The sequence below is a fragment of the Salmo salar genome, chromosome ssa17 (genome assembly GCF_905237065.1).
Source record: "Salmo salar chromosome ssa17, Ssal_v3.1, whole genome shotgun sequence".
In the NCBI taxonomy this organism is placed as follows: domain Eukaryota; kingdom Metazoa; phylum Chordata; class Actinopteri; order Salmoniformes; family Salmonidae; genus Salmo; species Salmo salar.
The window spans coordinates 33460838-33475837 of NC_059458.1; the positions used below are offsets into that span (position 1 = coordinate 33460838).

The 15000-nt window shown below is 47.0% G+C and overlaps 1 protein-coding gene across 4 annotated transcripts in view; it reads left to right on the forward strand.

The window, feature by feature from the left end:
• The window catches only part of LOC106600438 (cyclin-dependent kinase-like 5), a 162005-nt gene that overhangs the window by 140833 nt on the left and 6172 nt on the right, over positions 1-15000 (forward strand). For 3 of the 4 annotated variants that reach the window (XM_045699512.1, XM_045699511.1, XM_045699509.1), the window contains exons 8-14: positions 1582-1662; positions 8603-8778; positions 10085-10334; positions 10585-10708; positions 10917-11181; positions 13101-13854; positions 14317-14427. In XM_045699512.1, the coding sequence (XP_045555468.1) occupies positions 1582-1662; positions 8603-8778; positions 10085-10334; positions 10585-10708; positions 10917-11181; positions 13101-13854; positions 14317-14427 (1761 nt within the window). The remainder of the gene's footprint in view (positions 1-1581; positions 1663-8602; positions 8779-10084; positions 10335-10584; positions 10709-10916; positions 11182-13100; positions 13855-14316; positions 14428-15000) is intronic. The other variant, XM_045699510.1, reaches the window with a different exon arrangement.

Sequence of the window (15000 nt, forward strand, 5' to 3'; positions counted from 1 at the left end):
CACACACACACACACACACACACACACACACACAGTCTTGTACAGCTAACCTTGTGAGAACACACTAAACCTAACCCTAACCTTAACCCAAAAACCTAACCTTAACCCTAACTTTAATCCTAACCCTAGCTCCTAACCCTAACCCTTAACGTAGTTCTAACCCGAACACTAATTCTAACCTTAACCATAAACCCCCTAGAAATAGCATTTGACCTTGTGGGGACTAACAGAATGTCCCCAGTTGGTCCAATTTTTGTTTGTTTACTATTCTTGTGGGGACTTTTGGTCCCTGCAAGAGTAGTTAAACATGTCCACACACAGATACACACATTCAGACAGACAGAAACATGCATGTCCACCAGCCTCCTGATGCACTCCCACACAGAGATCCACACATTCAGACAGACAGAAACATGCATGTCCACCAGTCTCCTGATGCACTCCCACACAGAGATCCACACATTCAGACAGAAAGAAACATGCATGTCCACCAGCCTCCTGATGCACTCCCACACACAGATCCACACATTCAGACAGACAGAAACATGCAAGTCCACCAGTCTCCTGATGCACTCCCACACAGAGATCCACACATTCAGACAGACAGAAACATGCATGTCCATCAGCCTCCTGATGCACTCCCACACACAGATCCATGGGAGTGGCGGTAATCATGTACCTGCTATAGTGAAAGCTGTGTTAGGCCCGTTGACAGCATGTCTGGCCTCAGACACAACAGTCAGCTGGGTCTCCTGTCAACTCCAGTCAGACACATCTGAATCTCAACATAGACACTACACTCTGAATCCTCACAGCTGTACCTGTGTGTGTGTCAACAGTTCCCCTCAGTGAATCATCTGAATCTCAACATAGACACTACACTCTGAATCCTCACAGCTGTACCTGTGTGTGTGTCAGCAGTTCCCCTCAGTGAATCATCTGAATCTCAACATAGACACTACACTCTGAATCCTCACAGCTGTACCTGTGTGTGTGTCAGCAGTTCCCCTCAGTGAATCATCTGAATCTCAACATAGACACTACACTCTGAATCCTCACAGCTGTACCTGTGTGTGTGTCAGCAGTTCCCCTCAGTGAATCATCTGAATCTCAACATAGACACTACACTCTGAATCCTCACAGCTGTACCTGTGTGTGTGTGTCAGCAGTTCCCCTCAGTGAATCATCTGAATCTCAACATAGACACTACACTCTGAATCCTCACAGCTGTACCTGTGTGTGTGTCAGCAGTTCCCCTCAGTGAATCATCTGAATCTCAACATAGACACTACACTCTGAATCCTCACAGCTTTACCTGTGTGTGTGTCAGCAGTTCCCCTCAGTGAATCATCTGAATCTCAACATAGACACTACACTCTGAATCCTCACAGCTGTACCTGTGTGTGTGTGTCAGCAGTTCCCCTCAGTGAATCATCTGAATCTCAACATAGACACTACACTCTGAATCCTCACAGCTGTACCTGTGTGTGTGTCAGCAGTTCCCCTCAGTGAATCATCTGAATCTCAACATAGACACTACACTCTGAAACCTCACAGCTGTACCTGTGTGTGTGTCAACAGTTCCCCTCAGTGAACCACCCTACAACCCTGGAGCGGAGGTACCTGGCCATCCTGAGTGGCCTCATGCTGGATCTGATGAAGGTAACACACACACACACACACACACACACACACACACACACACAATTGGTATTGCAGTATTAGCGCATTCTAGGTCCTCCAGGCTTTAACTAGACTAGTCCTGTTAATGGAAGGTATTCTGGGTCCTCCAGGCTCAAACTAGACTAGTCCTGTTAATGGAAGGTATTCTGGGTCCAGAAGGCTCAAACTAGACTAGTCCTGTTAATGGAAGGTATTCTGGGTCCTCCAGGCTCAAACTAGACTAGTCCTGATAATGGAAGGTATTCTGGGTCCAGAAGGCTTAAACTAGACTAGTCCTGCTAATGGAAGGTATTCTGGGTCTAGAAGGCTCAAACTAGACTAGTCCTGTTAATGGAAGGTATTCTGGGTCCAGAAGGCTCAAACTAGACTAGTCCTGCTAATGGAAGGTATTCTGGGTCCAGAAGGCTCAAACTAGACTAGTCCTGTTAATGGAAGGTATTCTGGGTCCTCCAGGCTCAAACTAGACTAGTCCTGTTAATGGAAGGTATTCTGGGTCCAGAAGGCTCAAACTAGACTAGTCCTGTTAATGGAAGGTATTCTGGGTCCAGAAGGCTCAAACTAGACTAGTCCTGTTACAGTTTTTTACGATTGCTTACAGACTAAAATGTAACTTTTCCCACAATTAGCAAAACCTTACACTCAAGGAGCAAAACACAAGGCTAGATTTGCACAACACTAAGCACATTGTCAGCTTCACTCTATTTGCAAAACAATACTCACAGTGGTTTCAAAACACTAAACACACTTGTATACATCAGACACAGAAGTATATCATGATGTCACTTCCTTGCAATTCCAAAGCACTGACTGTCAAATGACCACACCTATGAGCCAATCTGTTAAACACAGCCATCATGTACACAAACACATGATTGCTAAATTGTAGACACACCAATCAGGTTTAAGCACTATAAAAATGTAGCAGGTAGGTTCACCTGCCTTCAACCAAAATGGAAGGAGTCAGAAGAAGAGTGAGGGTGAGAGGAGGAGTACACGAAGGAGGCAGAGGCCGAGCCAGAGGTCGAGGAAGACCTGAAGCAGGAGGAGAACGTGCACAAAGAAGTTTGGTCCTCTTCTTATCAAATGGCATTCGTGCAACACTAGTGGACCATGTTGTGAACCACGGATTGACGCTGAGGGAGGCTGGACTGAGAGTTCAGCCAAATCTTAGCAGATATACAGTGGCATCTGTAGCTCAGATATACAGCTTTCCCTGTAGCTCAGTTGGTAGAGCATGGTGTTTGCAACGCCAGCATGGTGGGTTCGATTCCCACGGGGGGCCAGCACAAAAAAAAAAAATGGAATGTATGCATTCACTACTGTAAGTCGCTCTGGATAAGAACGTCTGCTAAACGACTAAAATGTAAAAAAAAATGGCATGTAAATAATGCATCTGTCATAAGGACTTTTCGACAGGAAAACAGGTAAAAGATCTGTCTATAGTAATCAGCTGCTTATTGTATGCACCATATCAGCACTTGTGATACCCCTTCCTGTGACATTGTACAGTAAGTTACATGTATTATTCTCTACATAGGATTGAGGGTTGGGAACGACAAGGAGGAAGGGGGCCCATATTCACGCAAGAACAAGAGAGATAATAAACATGGTTTTGGCCAATAATGCTATCAGGCTCAGAGAACTACAAGCCAACATTATCGGTGACCTGCCATTTTCAATAATGTCCATCAGGTCTCTCAGTCAACACTGGCACGCATCCTGAAAAGACATCAGGTTCAAATGAAACAACTTTATCGAGTGCCTTTTGAGCGGAATTCAGAGGGTCAAACGGCTGCGGCATGAGTATGTGGAGGTTTGTATTGTTCACTTTAGCACTGTGATGTTGCATACTGCACACATGACTTTTTTACAGTGACTGTATACTAGACCTATCCTGAACTACACAATCTTGTCTTTCACTGTATTTCAGGGAGTTTTGCAGATGGATGCTGAGGAAATCCTGCATGAATTCATATATATTGATGAGGCAGGGTTCAACCTCACAAAAGCAAGAAGGAGAGGCAGAAATATCATTGGCCACAGGGCTATAATCAATGTCCCAGGGCAACGTGGGGGTAACATCACCCTTTGCGCTGCCATTTCACAGCATGGGGTTCTCCTCCGTCCTGCCAAAATGGGCCCTTACAACACCTCGCATTTTTGGACCGATTGCACCACATCGTCACAGCAGGTAATGAAATGCACCAGATGCAATACACTGTCATCTGGGACAATGTGTCATTCCACTGCTCTGCTTTGGTCCAGAACTGGTTTCAACACCATCCACAGTTGACAGTACTATACCTTCCACCATACTCTCCGTTTCTAAACCCTATGGAAGAGTTTTTCTCTGCATGGCGGTGGAAGGTTTACGATCTCCAGCCCCAGGCTCAGGTACCCCTCATTCAGGCCATGGAGGACGCCTGTGACCAAGTCGACGCCGCAGCTGTGCAAGGATGGATTCGACATTCAAGACGGTTCTTCCCGCGTTGTCTTGCTAATGAGGATATTGCTTGTGATGTTGATGAAATTCTCTGGCCAGATCCAGCTAGGCGAAGAGATAATGTATAGTATGTTTACTGTAGTATTTTCTGTACAATATTGTCCGTTTTTTTTTTCAGATTATTTTTTATGTTTGTTGTTATTTACTGTAATTGTAACCTGTACTGGATACAGTATTTTACGTTTGTCTGTTTGTTGAGCTAACAGTGTTATGCACACTACTGTAGTAGCATGAAAACTGGGACATGTTTTGTTGTGATTCTCCATGTTGACATGTTGACTGATTTGGGTATATGGAGAGAAATAAATGATATTTTCCTCAGTCCGCAGCATTGGTCTTGTGTAGTGTTTGTATAGTTGCACTTTCTCTGTGTACTTCATTTACAGTACTCTAATCACTGACAATTAGACTTGCTAAAAGTGTTTTAGGTTAGCAACAGCAGTGTGTAACTGGTTCAAAAAGATTGAAGTCATATGAAATGTGTGTTCGTATGGTAACAAAATAAACGTTTTTATGAAGTCGTGTATAGTTTTGACAAAAGTGTTCCATTTTGCAAATGATCTGAAGTGTTGTGCTACTTTGGTGTAGGGTTGTGCTAATTGTGTAGTGTTTTGACAAACCGGGCCCTGTTTTCAAAATTGTGCTTAAACAATTGAAAAAAAACTAATGGAAGGTATTCTGGGTCCTCCAGGCTCAAACTAGACTAGTCCTGTTAATGGAAGGTATTCTGGGTCCAGAAGGCTCAAACTGGACTAGTCCTGTTAATGGAAGGTATTCTGGGTCCAGAAGGCTCAAACTAGACTAGTCCTGTTAATGGAAGGTATTCTGGGTCCAGAAGGCTCAAACTAGACTAGTCCTGTTAATGGAAGGTATTCTGGGTCCAGAAGGCTCAAACTGGACTAGTCCTGTTAATGGAAGGTATTCTGGGTCCAGAAGGCTCAAACTGGACTAGTCCTGTTAATGGAAGGTATTCTGGGTCCAGAAGGCTCAAACTAGACTAGTCCTGTTAATGGAAGGTATTCTGGGTCCAGAAGGCTCAAACTAGACTAGTCCTGTTAATGGAAGGTATTCTGGGTCCAGAAGGCTCACACTGACTAGTCCTGTTAATGGAAGGTATTCTGGGTCCAGAAGGCTCAAACTAGACTAGTCCTGCTAATGGAAGGTATTCTGGATCCTACAGGCTCAAACTAGACTAGTCTTGCTAGCTAATGTATGTCTATGACTAAAGCTGTGGGTCAGTCAGTACTCTGCTGTTAGCTAGGCTTACAGTACATCACACTTTCCTCAGGAGATGAATGGTGTGATAACCCTCCCACCCATCTCTCTGTCTCTGGATCGACATGGTGAAAAGCCAACAGTCTTGTTTTTATTATGGGCTGAGTCTCTGGCATTTCTATTTTGCGCGTGATAATGAATTCACAAATGTAACCAACAAATGTAGAGCACTGCATTTAAGAATGCTGTAGCTCAGTTAGTTGAGCAAGGCGCTTGCAGCACAAGGGTTGTGGGTTCAATTCCCACAGAGGACCACTATGAAAATGTATGAACTCACTACTGTAAGTTGCTCTAGATAAGAGTGTCTGGTAAATTAAGAAAATGTAAATGTGCTTCACTGTATATACAAAACAATAAACTTGAATTATAGTTTAATAAAATAAACGTTTGATTATATATACAGTACCAGTCTGTTTGGACACACCTACTCTTTCAAGGGTTTTTCTGTATATCAAATGAAATTGTATTTGTCACATGCGCCGAATATGACAAGTGTAGACCTTACAGTGAAACGCTTACTTACAAGCCATTAATCAACAATGCAGTTTAAAAAAATACCTCAAAATAAAGAAATAAAAGTAGCACATAATTAAATAGCAGCAGTAAAGTCGAGGTAATAGCAGCGGCTAGTCGAGATAATGGAGGTAATATGTACATGTAGGTAAACAGTCTATGACTAGGGTGGCTGGAGTCTTTGACAATTTTAGGGCCTTCCTCTGACACCGCCTGGTATAGAGGTCCTGGATGGCAGGAAGCTTGGCCCCAGTGATGTACTGGGCCGTATGCACAACCCTCTGTAGTGCCTTGCGTCGGAGGCCGAGCAGTTGCCATACCAGGCAGTGATGCAACCAGTCAGGATGCTCTCGATGGTGCAGCTGTAGAACCCTTTGAGGATCTGAGTACCCATGCCAAATCTTTTCAGTCTCCTGAAGGGGAATAGGTTTTTTTCGTGCCCTCTTCACGACTGCCTTGGTGTGCTTGGACCATGTTAGTTTGTTGGTGATGTGGACACCAAGGAACTTGAAGCTCTCAACCTGCTCCACTGCAGCCCGTCGATGAGAATGAGGGCGTGCTCGGTCTTCTTTTTCCTGTAGTCCACAATCATCTCCTTTGTCTTGATCACGTTCAGGGAGAGGTTGTTGTCCTGGCACCACACAGACAGGTCTCTGACCTCCTCCCTGTAGGCTGTCTTGTTGTTGTCGGTGATCAGGCCTACCACTGTTGTGTCATCAGCAAACTTAATGATGGTGTTGGAGTCGTGCCTGGCCGTGCAGTCATGAGTGAACAGGGAGTACAGGAGGGGACTGAGCACGCACCCCTGAGGGGCCCCTGTGTTGAGGATCAGCGTGGCGGATGTGTTTTTACCTACCCTTACCACCTGGGGGCGGCCCGTCAGGAAGTCCAGGATCCAGTTGCAGAGGGAGGTGTTTAGTCCCAGGGTCCTTAGCTTAGTGATGAGCTTTGAGGGCACTATGGTGTTGAACGCTGAGCTGTAGTCAATGAATAGCATTCTCACATACTGTAGGTGTTCCTTTTGTCCAGGTGGGAAAGGGCAGTGTGGAGTGCAATAGAGATTGCATCATCTGTGGATCTGTTAGGGCGGTATGCAAATTGGAGTGGGTCTAGGGTTTCTGGGATAATGGTGTTGATGTGAGCCATGACCAGCCTTTCAAAGCACTTCATGGCTACAGACAGGTTACCTTAGTGTTCTCGGACACAGGGTCTATGGTGGTCTGCTTAAAACATGTAGGTATTACAGACTCGGGCAGGGAGAGGTTGAAAATGTCAGTGAAGACACTTGCCAGTTGGTCAGCGTATGCTTGTAGTACACGTCCTGGTAATCCGTCTGGCCCTGCGGCCTTGTGAATGTTGACCTGTTTAAAGGTCTTACATCGGCTGCGGAGAGCGTGATCACACAGTCTTCCAGAACGGCTGGTCTCTCAACCAGCTTCATGAGGTAGTCACCTGGAATGCTTTCCCAATAGTCTTGAAAGAGTTCCCACCTATGCTGAACACTTGTTGGCTGCTTTTCCTTCATTCTGTGGTCCAACTCATCCCAAACCATCTCAATTGAGTTGAGGTCGGGTGATTGTGGAGGCCAGGTCATCTGATGCAGCACTCCATCAGTCTCCTTGGTCAGATAGCCCTTACACAGCCTGGAGGTGTGTTTTGGGTCATTGTCCTGTTAAAAAAACTACTGATGGTCCCACTAAGCGCAAACCAGATGGGATGGCGTATCACTGCAGAATGATGTGGTAGCCATGCTGGTTAAGTGTTGCCCTGAATTCTAAATAAATCAATGACAGTGTCACCAGCAAAGCACCCCCACACCATCACACCTCCTCCTCCATGCTTCATGGTGGGAGCCACACATGCGGAGATCATCTGTTCACCTACTCTGCTTCTCACAAAGACACAGCAGTTGGAACCAAAAATCTCTAATTTGGACTCATCAGACCAAAGGACAGATTTACACCATTGCTCATGTTTCTTGGCACAAGCAAGTCTCTTCTTCTTATTGGTGTCCTTTAGAAGTGGTCTCTGAACAGTTGATGTTGAGATGTGTCTGTTACTTGTACTCTGTGAAGCCTTTATTTGGGCTGCAATCTGAGGTGCAGTTAATTGCTGATTTCTGAGGCTGGTCACTCTAACTAACTCATCCTCTGCAGCAGAGGTAACTCTGGGTCTTCCTTTCCTGTGGCGGTCCTCATGAGAGCCAGTTTCATCAAGCGATTGATGGTTTTTGCGACTGCGCTTGAAGAAACTTTAAAAAGTTCTTTACATTTTCTAGATTGACCGACCTTCATGTCTTAAAGTTATGATGGACTGTCGTTTCTCTTTTCTTATACTTATACTTATTTCCCTCATTAAAATGCAAATCAATTTATAACATTTCTGACATGCGTTTTTCTGGATATTTTTGTTGTTATTCTGTCTCTCACTGTTCAAATAAACCTACCATTAAAATTATAGACTGATCATTTCTTTGTCAGTGGGCAAACGTACAAAATCAGCAGGGGATCAAATACTTTTTCCCTCACTGTATATATATGGATAGAGTTTTGTGATTGACCTTTTTTATTGTCAAACTGTAATAAAGAACTGTGTCCTAAACCTCTGGTCTGTCTCCTCCCTCTCTAGAACCTGTTGTTGCTGGTCCCTTCTGACCGCTACCTGACAGAACAGAGTCTGAACCACCCAGCCTTCCAGCCCCTCCGCCTCCTGGAGCAGCCCGCCCCAGCACCACCCTCCCCTAACCCCCCACGCTCCTCCAAGAGGAAGCCCCACATCCACATGGAGAACACTGTGCCCACCAGGTCAGCACTGTAGGGGGTTGTTGGTGTTGATGTTGTTGTTGTTGTCAGAACACTGTGCCCACCAGGTCAGCACTGTAGGGGGTTGTTGGTGTTGATGTTGTTGTTGTTGTCAGAACACTGTGCCCACCAGGTCAGCACTGTAGGGGGTTGTTGGTGTTGATGTTGTTGTTGTTGTTGTTGTCAGAACCCCGTGGCCACCAGGTCAGCACGGCACTGGACACCACAAGGGGTCTGGTTAGCTTCTAGATACTGAATGGGGTCTGGTTAGGTTCTGGATACTGAATGGGGTCTGGTTAGGTTCTGGATACTGAATGGGGTCTGGTTAGCTTCTAGATACTGAATGGGGTCTGGTTAGGTTCTGGATACTGAATGGGGTCTGGTTAGGTTCTAGATACTGAATGGGGTCTGGTTAGGTTCTGGATACTGCATGGGGTCTGGTTAGGTTCTGGATACTGAATGGGGTCTGGTTAGGTTCTGGATACTGCATGGGGTCTGGTTTGGTTCTGGATACTGAATGGGGTCTGGTTAGGTTTTGGATACTGAATGGGGTCTGGTAAGGTTCTGGATACTGAATGGGGTCTGGTTAGGTTTTGGATACTGAATGGGGTCTGGTTAGGTTCTAGATACTGAATGGGGTCTGGTTAGGTTCTGGATACTGAATGGGGTCTGGTTAGGTTCTGGATACTGAATGGGGTCTGGTTAGGTTCTGGATACTGAATGGGGTTTGGTTGGGTTCTGGATACTATATGGTGTCTGGTTAGGTTCTGGATACTGAATGGGGTCTGGTTAGGTTCTGGATACTGAATGGGGTCTGGTTAGGTTTTAGATACTGAATGGGGTCTGGTTAGGTTCTGGATACTGAATGGGGTCTGGTTAGGTTCTGGATACTGAATGGGGTCTGGTTAGGTTCTGGATACTGAATGGGGTTTGGTTGGGTTCTGGATACTACATGGTGTCTGGTTAGGTTCTGGATACTGAATGGGGTCTGGTTAGGTTCTGGATACTGAATGGGGTCTGGTTCGGTTCTGGATACTGAATGGGGTCTGGTTAGGTTCTGGAAACTGAATGGGGTCTGGTTAGGTTCTGGATACTGAATGGGGTCTGGTTAGGTTCTGGATACTGCATAGTTTCACATCTGGCTATGTTGTTCTAGCACAGATAAAATAAGCTACTTAGATCTATGGATTACCTATACCTGTACCTTACCTCTCAATATCTCTCAATCTCAATATCTTTCCATCTTAATACCTCTCTCTCTCCTTCTCTCCTTCTCTCCTTCTCTCCCTCCCTCCCTCCCTCCATACAGAAGCCACGGCAGTAAGAGCTCGGGTCACCGTCACTCTAACAGTAAGGAATGTTCCAGCCTACCTCGCCATGGCGACCTTCACCTAGGCAACGACAGCTTCCTGAACGGCAACAAGCCTGTGTCGTCCAGCCTGAGCCCCACCCTCCACCCCAAGGCTTACATGACCCAGACCCTCAACCGCTCCATCACCTGTAGTAAGGACTTGGTCAACAACAACATGCCACACCTGCTCAGCCCCAAGGACACCAAGGTAAACAATGCCAGGACCTCTACTTTCATTGACTTATTCAGCTCCTTATGGAGCAAACTACACTTGTTTACATAAATTGTATTCATTTAGTTTGTTTCTCCAACTGTCTATGTCTTGACATGTGTTTATTCTTGACATGTATTTTCATATAAATGCACAAGGCTGAAAACAACATTTTCCCGTGGTTGGGGACAATAAAGTCATTATCTTGTCTTATTTCATCTTCTCTTATCTTCTCTTTATTTTAAAGGGCACGACACAGTTTGACTTCAACCTGGTTGGTGTTGGGCCCCCAGGGGCCAAGGCTCCTGACCAGCAGGGCCCTGGAGCCATGTACGTGAAGTCCACCTCCCGCTCTCAGCAGCAACAGCAAGGTCCGGGGTCACCCTACTGAAACATTCACATAAGATTAATACATACCACTTCCTTAATACTTAAATGAAAAATGCTCTAGACTAGAATCCTGTTCAGGGGGTATACTGGAACATAAAGCTGCCTTATGGCCCTGTGGGCCATTCTGTCTCAGGCAAGACTACTTATAAATGCATTGCCAACCCATTTTTTACATTTGAACATTTCCAGTAGGGCAGGGACGACACTCTTCCTTTCTGGAGGGCAAGACCAATACCATGGAGAAACAACATGGCCGCCATGGTGGACACAACATAGACTCCACCCACAGCTCCTCCAAGAGTTCCAGCTCCTACCTGAGCCTGTCCAAGAGCCACAACGCCCTGAGCAACAATGCCAAGTCTGTGGGTGGTAACCTTGGAGATGGGGTGAGGAGCATGCACCCCGACGACCCTACGGCAACCCCTGGAATCTCCGCCCGCTTCTTCCCTGCCAGGTAACATAGAGAGAGAGAACTGACAGGGGATGGTTAACCTATAGAGAGAGATGTCAGGAAATGGTTAACCTAGAGAGAGAAAGAGAGAGAGAGAGCTGTCAGGAAATGGTTAACCTAGAGAGAGAAAGAGAGCGAGAGAGCTGTCAGGAAATAGTTAACCTAGAGAGAGAGTGAGCTGTCAGGAAATGGTTCGACTAGAGAGAGAGCTGTCAGGAAATGGTAAACCTAGACAGAGAGAGCTGTCAGGAAATGGATAACCTAGAGAGAGAGAGAGCTGTAAGGGTATGTTTAACCTAGAGAGAGAGCTGTCAGGGAATGGTTAACCAAGAGAGAGAGGTAGGGAGCTGTCAGGGAATGGTTAACTTAGAGAGAGAGGTAGGGAGCTGTCATGGAATGGTTAACCTAGAGAGAGAGAGCTGTCAGGGAATGGTTAACCTAGAGAGAGAGAGCTGTCAGGGAATGGTTAACCTAGAGAGAGAGGTAGGGAGCTGTCAGGGAATGGTTAACCTAGAGAGAGATAGCTGTCAGGGAATGGTTAACCTAGAGAGAGAGAGCTGTCAGGGAATGGTTAACCTAGAGAGAGAGAGCTGTTAGGGAATGGTTAACCTAGAGAGAGAGAGCTGTCAGGGAATGGTTAACCTAGAGAGAGAGGGGTAGGGAGCTGTTAGGGAATGGTTAACCTAGAGAGAGAGAGCTGTCAGGGAATGGTTAACCTAGAGAGAGAGAGCTGTCAGGGAATGGTTAACCTAGAGAGAGAGGTAGGGAGCTGTCAGGGAATGGTTAACCTGGAGAGAGAGAGCTGTCAGGGAATGGTTAACCTAGAGAGAGAGGTAGGGAGCTGTCAGGGAATGGTTAACCTAGAGAGAGAGGTAGGGAGCTGTCAGGGAATGGTTAGCCTAGAGAGAGAGAGAGCTGTCAGGGAATGGTTAACCTAGAGAGAGAGAGCTGTCAGGGAATGGTTAACCTAGAGAGAGAGAGCTGTCAGGGAATGGTTAACCTAGAGAGAGAGGTAGGGAGCTGTCAGGGAATGGTTAACCTAGAGAGAGAGAGAGCTGTCAGGGAATGGTTAACCTAGAGAGAGAGGTAGGGAGCTGTCAGGGAATGGTTAACCTAGAGAGAGAGAGCTGTCAGGGAATGGTTAACCTAGATAGAGAGGTAGGGAGCTGTCAGGGAATGGTTAACCTAGAGAGAGAGAGCTGTCAGGGAATGGTTAACCTAGAGAGAGAGGTAGGGAGCTGTCAGGGAATGGTTAACCTAGAGAGAGAGAGCTGTCAGGGAATGGTTAACCTAGAGAGAGAGAGCTGTCAGGGAATGGTTAACCTAGAGAGAGAGAGCTGTCAGGGAATGGTTAACCTAGAGAGAGAGAGCTGTCAGGGAATGGTTAACCTAGAGAGAGAGGTAGGGAGCTGTCAGGGAATGGTTAACCTAGAGAGAGAGAGAGCTGTCAGGGAATGGTTAACCTAGAGAGAGAGAGCTGTCAGGGAATGGTTAACCTAGAGAGAGAGAGAGCTGTCAGGGAATGGTTAACCTAGAGAGAGAGAGCTGTCAGGGAATGGTTAACCTAGAGAGAGAGGGGTAGGGAGCTGTTAGGGAATGGTTAACCTAGAGAGAGAGAGCTGTCAGGGAATGGTTAACCTAGAGAGAGAGAGCTGTCAGGGAATGGTTAACCTAGAGAGAGAGGTAGGGAGCTGTCAGGGAATGGTTAATGAATGTATCTTAGTCTCCAACATTGAAGAGCATGCTAGCTTATTGATTTTGTGTAGTCTTGGTGATGGTGAGTATTTGGAAATGTGTAGTCTCCTGAGGCCAGATCTGAACATTGTATTCTCGTTGAGAATTAGAGTTTTTTTAGGTCTGATGGCTAGTAAATATGTGTGTTGTTGTACTCATGGTTGAGGTCAGTCTATATGTTATTTCAGCTGCCTGGACCTGAACCTCAATGCCCCACCTGGAAGTCCCCAGGTCCCCCGCCACAGCGAACGCCACTCTTCTGGCCACGCCCCCCCTGGAAGTCCCCAGGTCCCCCGCCACAGCGAACGACACTCTTCTGGCCACGCCCCACCTGGAAGTCCCCAGGCCCCCCGCCACAGCGAACGACACTCTTCTGGCCACGCCCCCCCTGGAAGTCCCCAGGCCCCCCGCCACAGCGAACGCCACTCTTCTGGTCACACATCCAGCCACACCGGCCACTCCTCCGGCCACAGCCCCTCGTCCCGCGGCAACAACCCCCGCCTGGAGAGCTCCACCCTGGACTCATCCTGCCGACGCGCCTCCTCTTCCAGACACAAAGCTCCAGAGGAGGCCTTGGCCTCGGGCCCGGAGCTTCTTGACCCAGGAGGAGAAGGGGATGTTGGGGGGAACCACGGAGCTCACACCCTGGCCTCCCCCCATGAGTCCTACCCCTACGGCCTGGGCTACACCAGTCCCTTCTCTTCCCAGCAGAGGCCTCACCGCCACTCCATGTACGTGAGGAGGAGTGAGCGCCACAGGTCCCACGGAGGTGGGGGTGGAGGGGGTAGTGAGGGGGGCTTGATGGTGGGCCAGGGGTTGCCCACCAGGGCTAGCAGTCTGCAGATGCTCTCCCCCCAGCTTCAGCACCGCACCCTCACCAGACACCCCGTAGGACACTCTGTGGGATCGTCCAGAGAGGACTGCACTGAAGACACAACCAGGGTCAGTGTCAATAATTGACTGACAGCAGTGTGTGTATGTGTGTGTGCGTGTATGTGCATATGTGTGTCTGTGTATCTCTCTTTGAGGCAGAATCGTAGCTACAGTATCTGGCCTAACTCTCATTATTGCTAATGTACTGTCTCTCTCCTGATCTCTCTCTCATACACACAGACACAGACACACACACACACACACACACACACACACACACACACACACACACACACACACACACACACACACACACACACACACACACACACACACACACACACACACACACACACACACACACACTGCTACTTCGTACTGTATGCCTCACATGCTACGTCTGTCTGTCTGTCTGTCTGTCTGTCTGTCTGTCTGTCTGTCTGTCTGTCTGTCTGTCTGTCTGTCTGTCTGTCTGTCTGTCTGTCTGTCTGTCTGTCTGTCTGTCTGTCTGTCTGTCCATCTGGTCTACAGAGTGAGCCGTCTACTAAAGAGGTGGTGACCTCTCACCCTCGACCCCAGATTAAAGACTCCACGCGGGACAACCCGGCCTCCTTTCACTCACAACGCCCTGCTAAGAACGAGGTCCATAGCTTTTTCTGTTGTTCATCACAGGCTGATTTCACCACTTACTGTCTGGTTTCTGAATGCTTCTAGGACTGTTTTATCAGCAGTATGTCTATCACTGAGCTGCTAAACGTGGCGGCACCGAACTGAATGGGTTTAATGGCAATTATAAACTGTGTGGTTCCAGCCCTGAATGCTGATTGGCTGACAGCCGTGGTATATCAGACCGTATACCACGGGTATGACAAAACATGTGTTTTTACTGCTCTAATTATGTTGATAACCAGTTTATAATATCAATGAGGCGCCTCAGGGATTTGTGGTATATGGCCAATATACCTCAGCTAAGAGCTGTATCCAGGCACCCTGTGATGTGTTGTGCCTAAGAACAGCCCTTAGCTGTTGTATATTGGCCATATACCACACCTCCTCGGGCCTTATTGCTTAAATATACTATGATAAGGATGTAGGAGTGAGATATCATCTTTGGGAAAATGACAAGGGAAGACAGGGTGTGAAACACTATGATAAGGATGTAGGAGTGAGATATCAGGGTGTGAAACACTATGATAAGGATGTAGGAGTGAGATA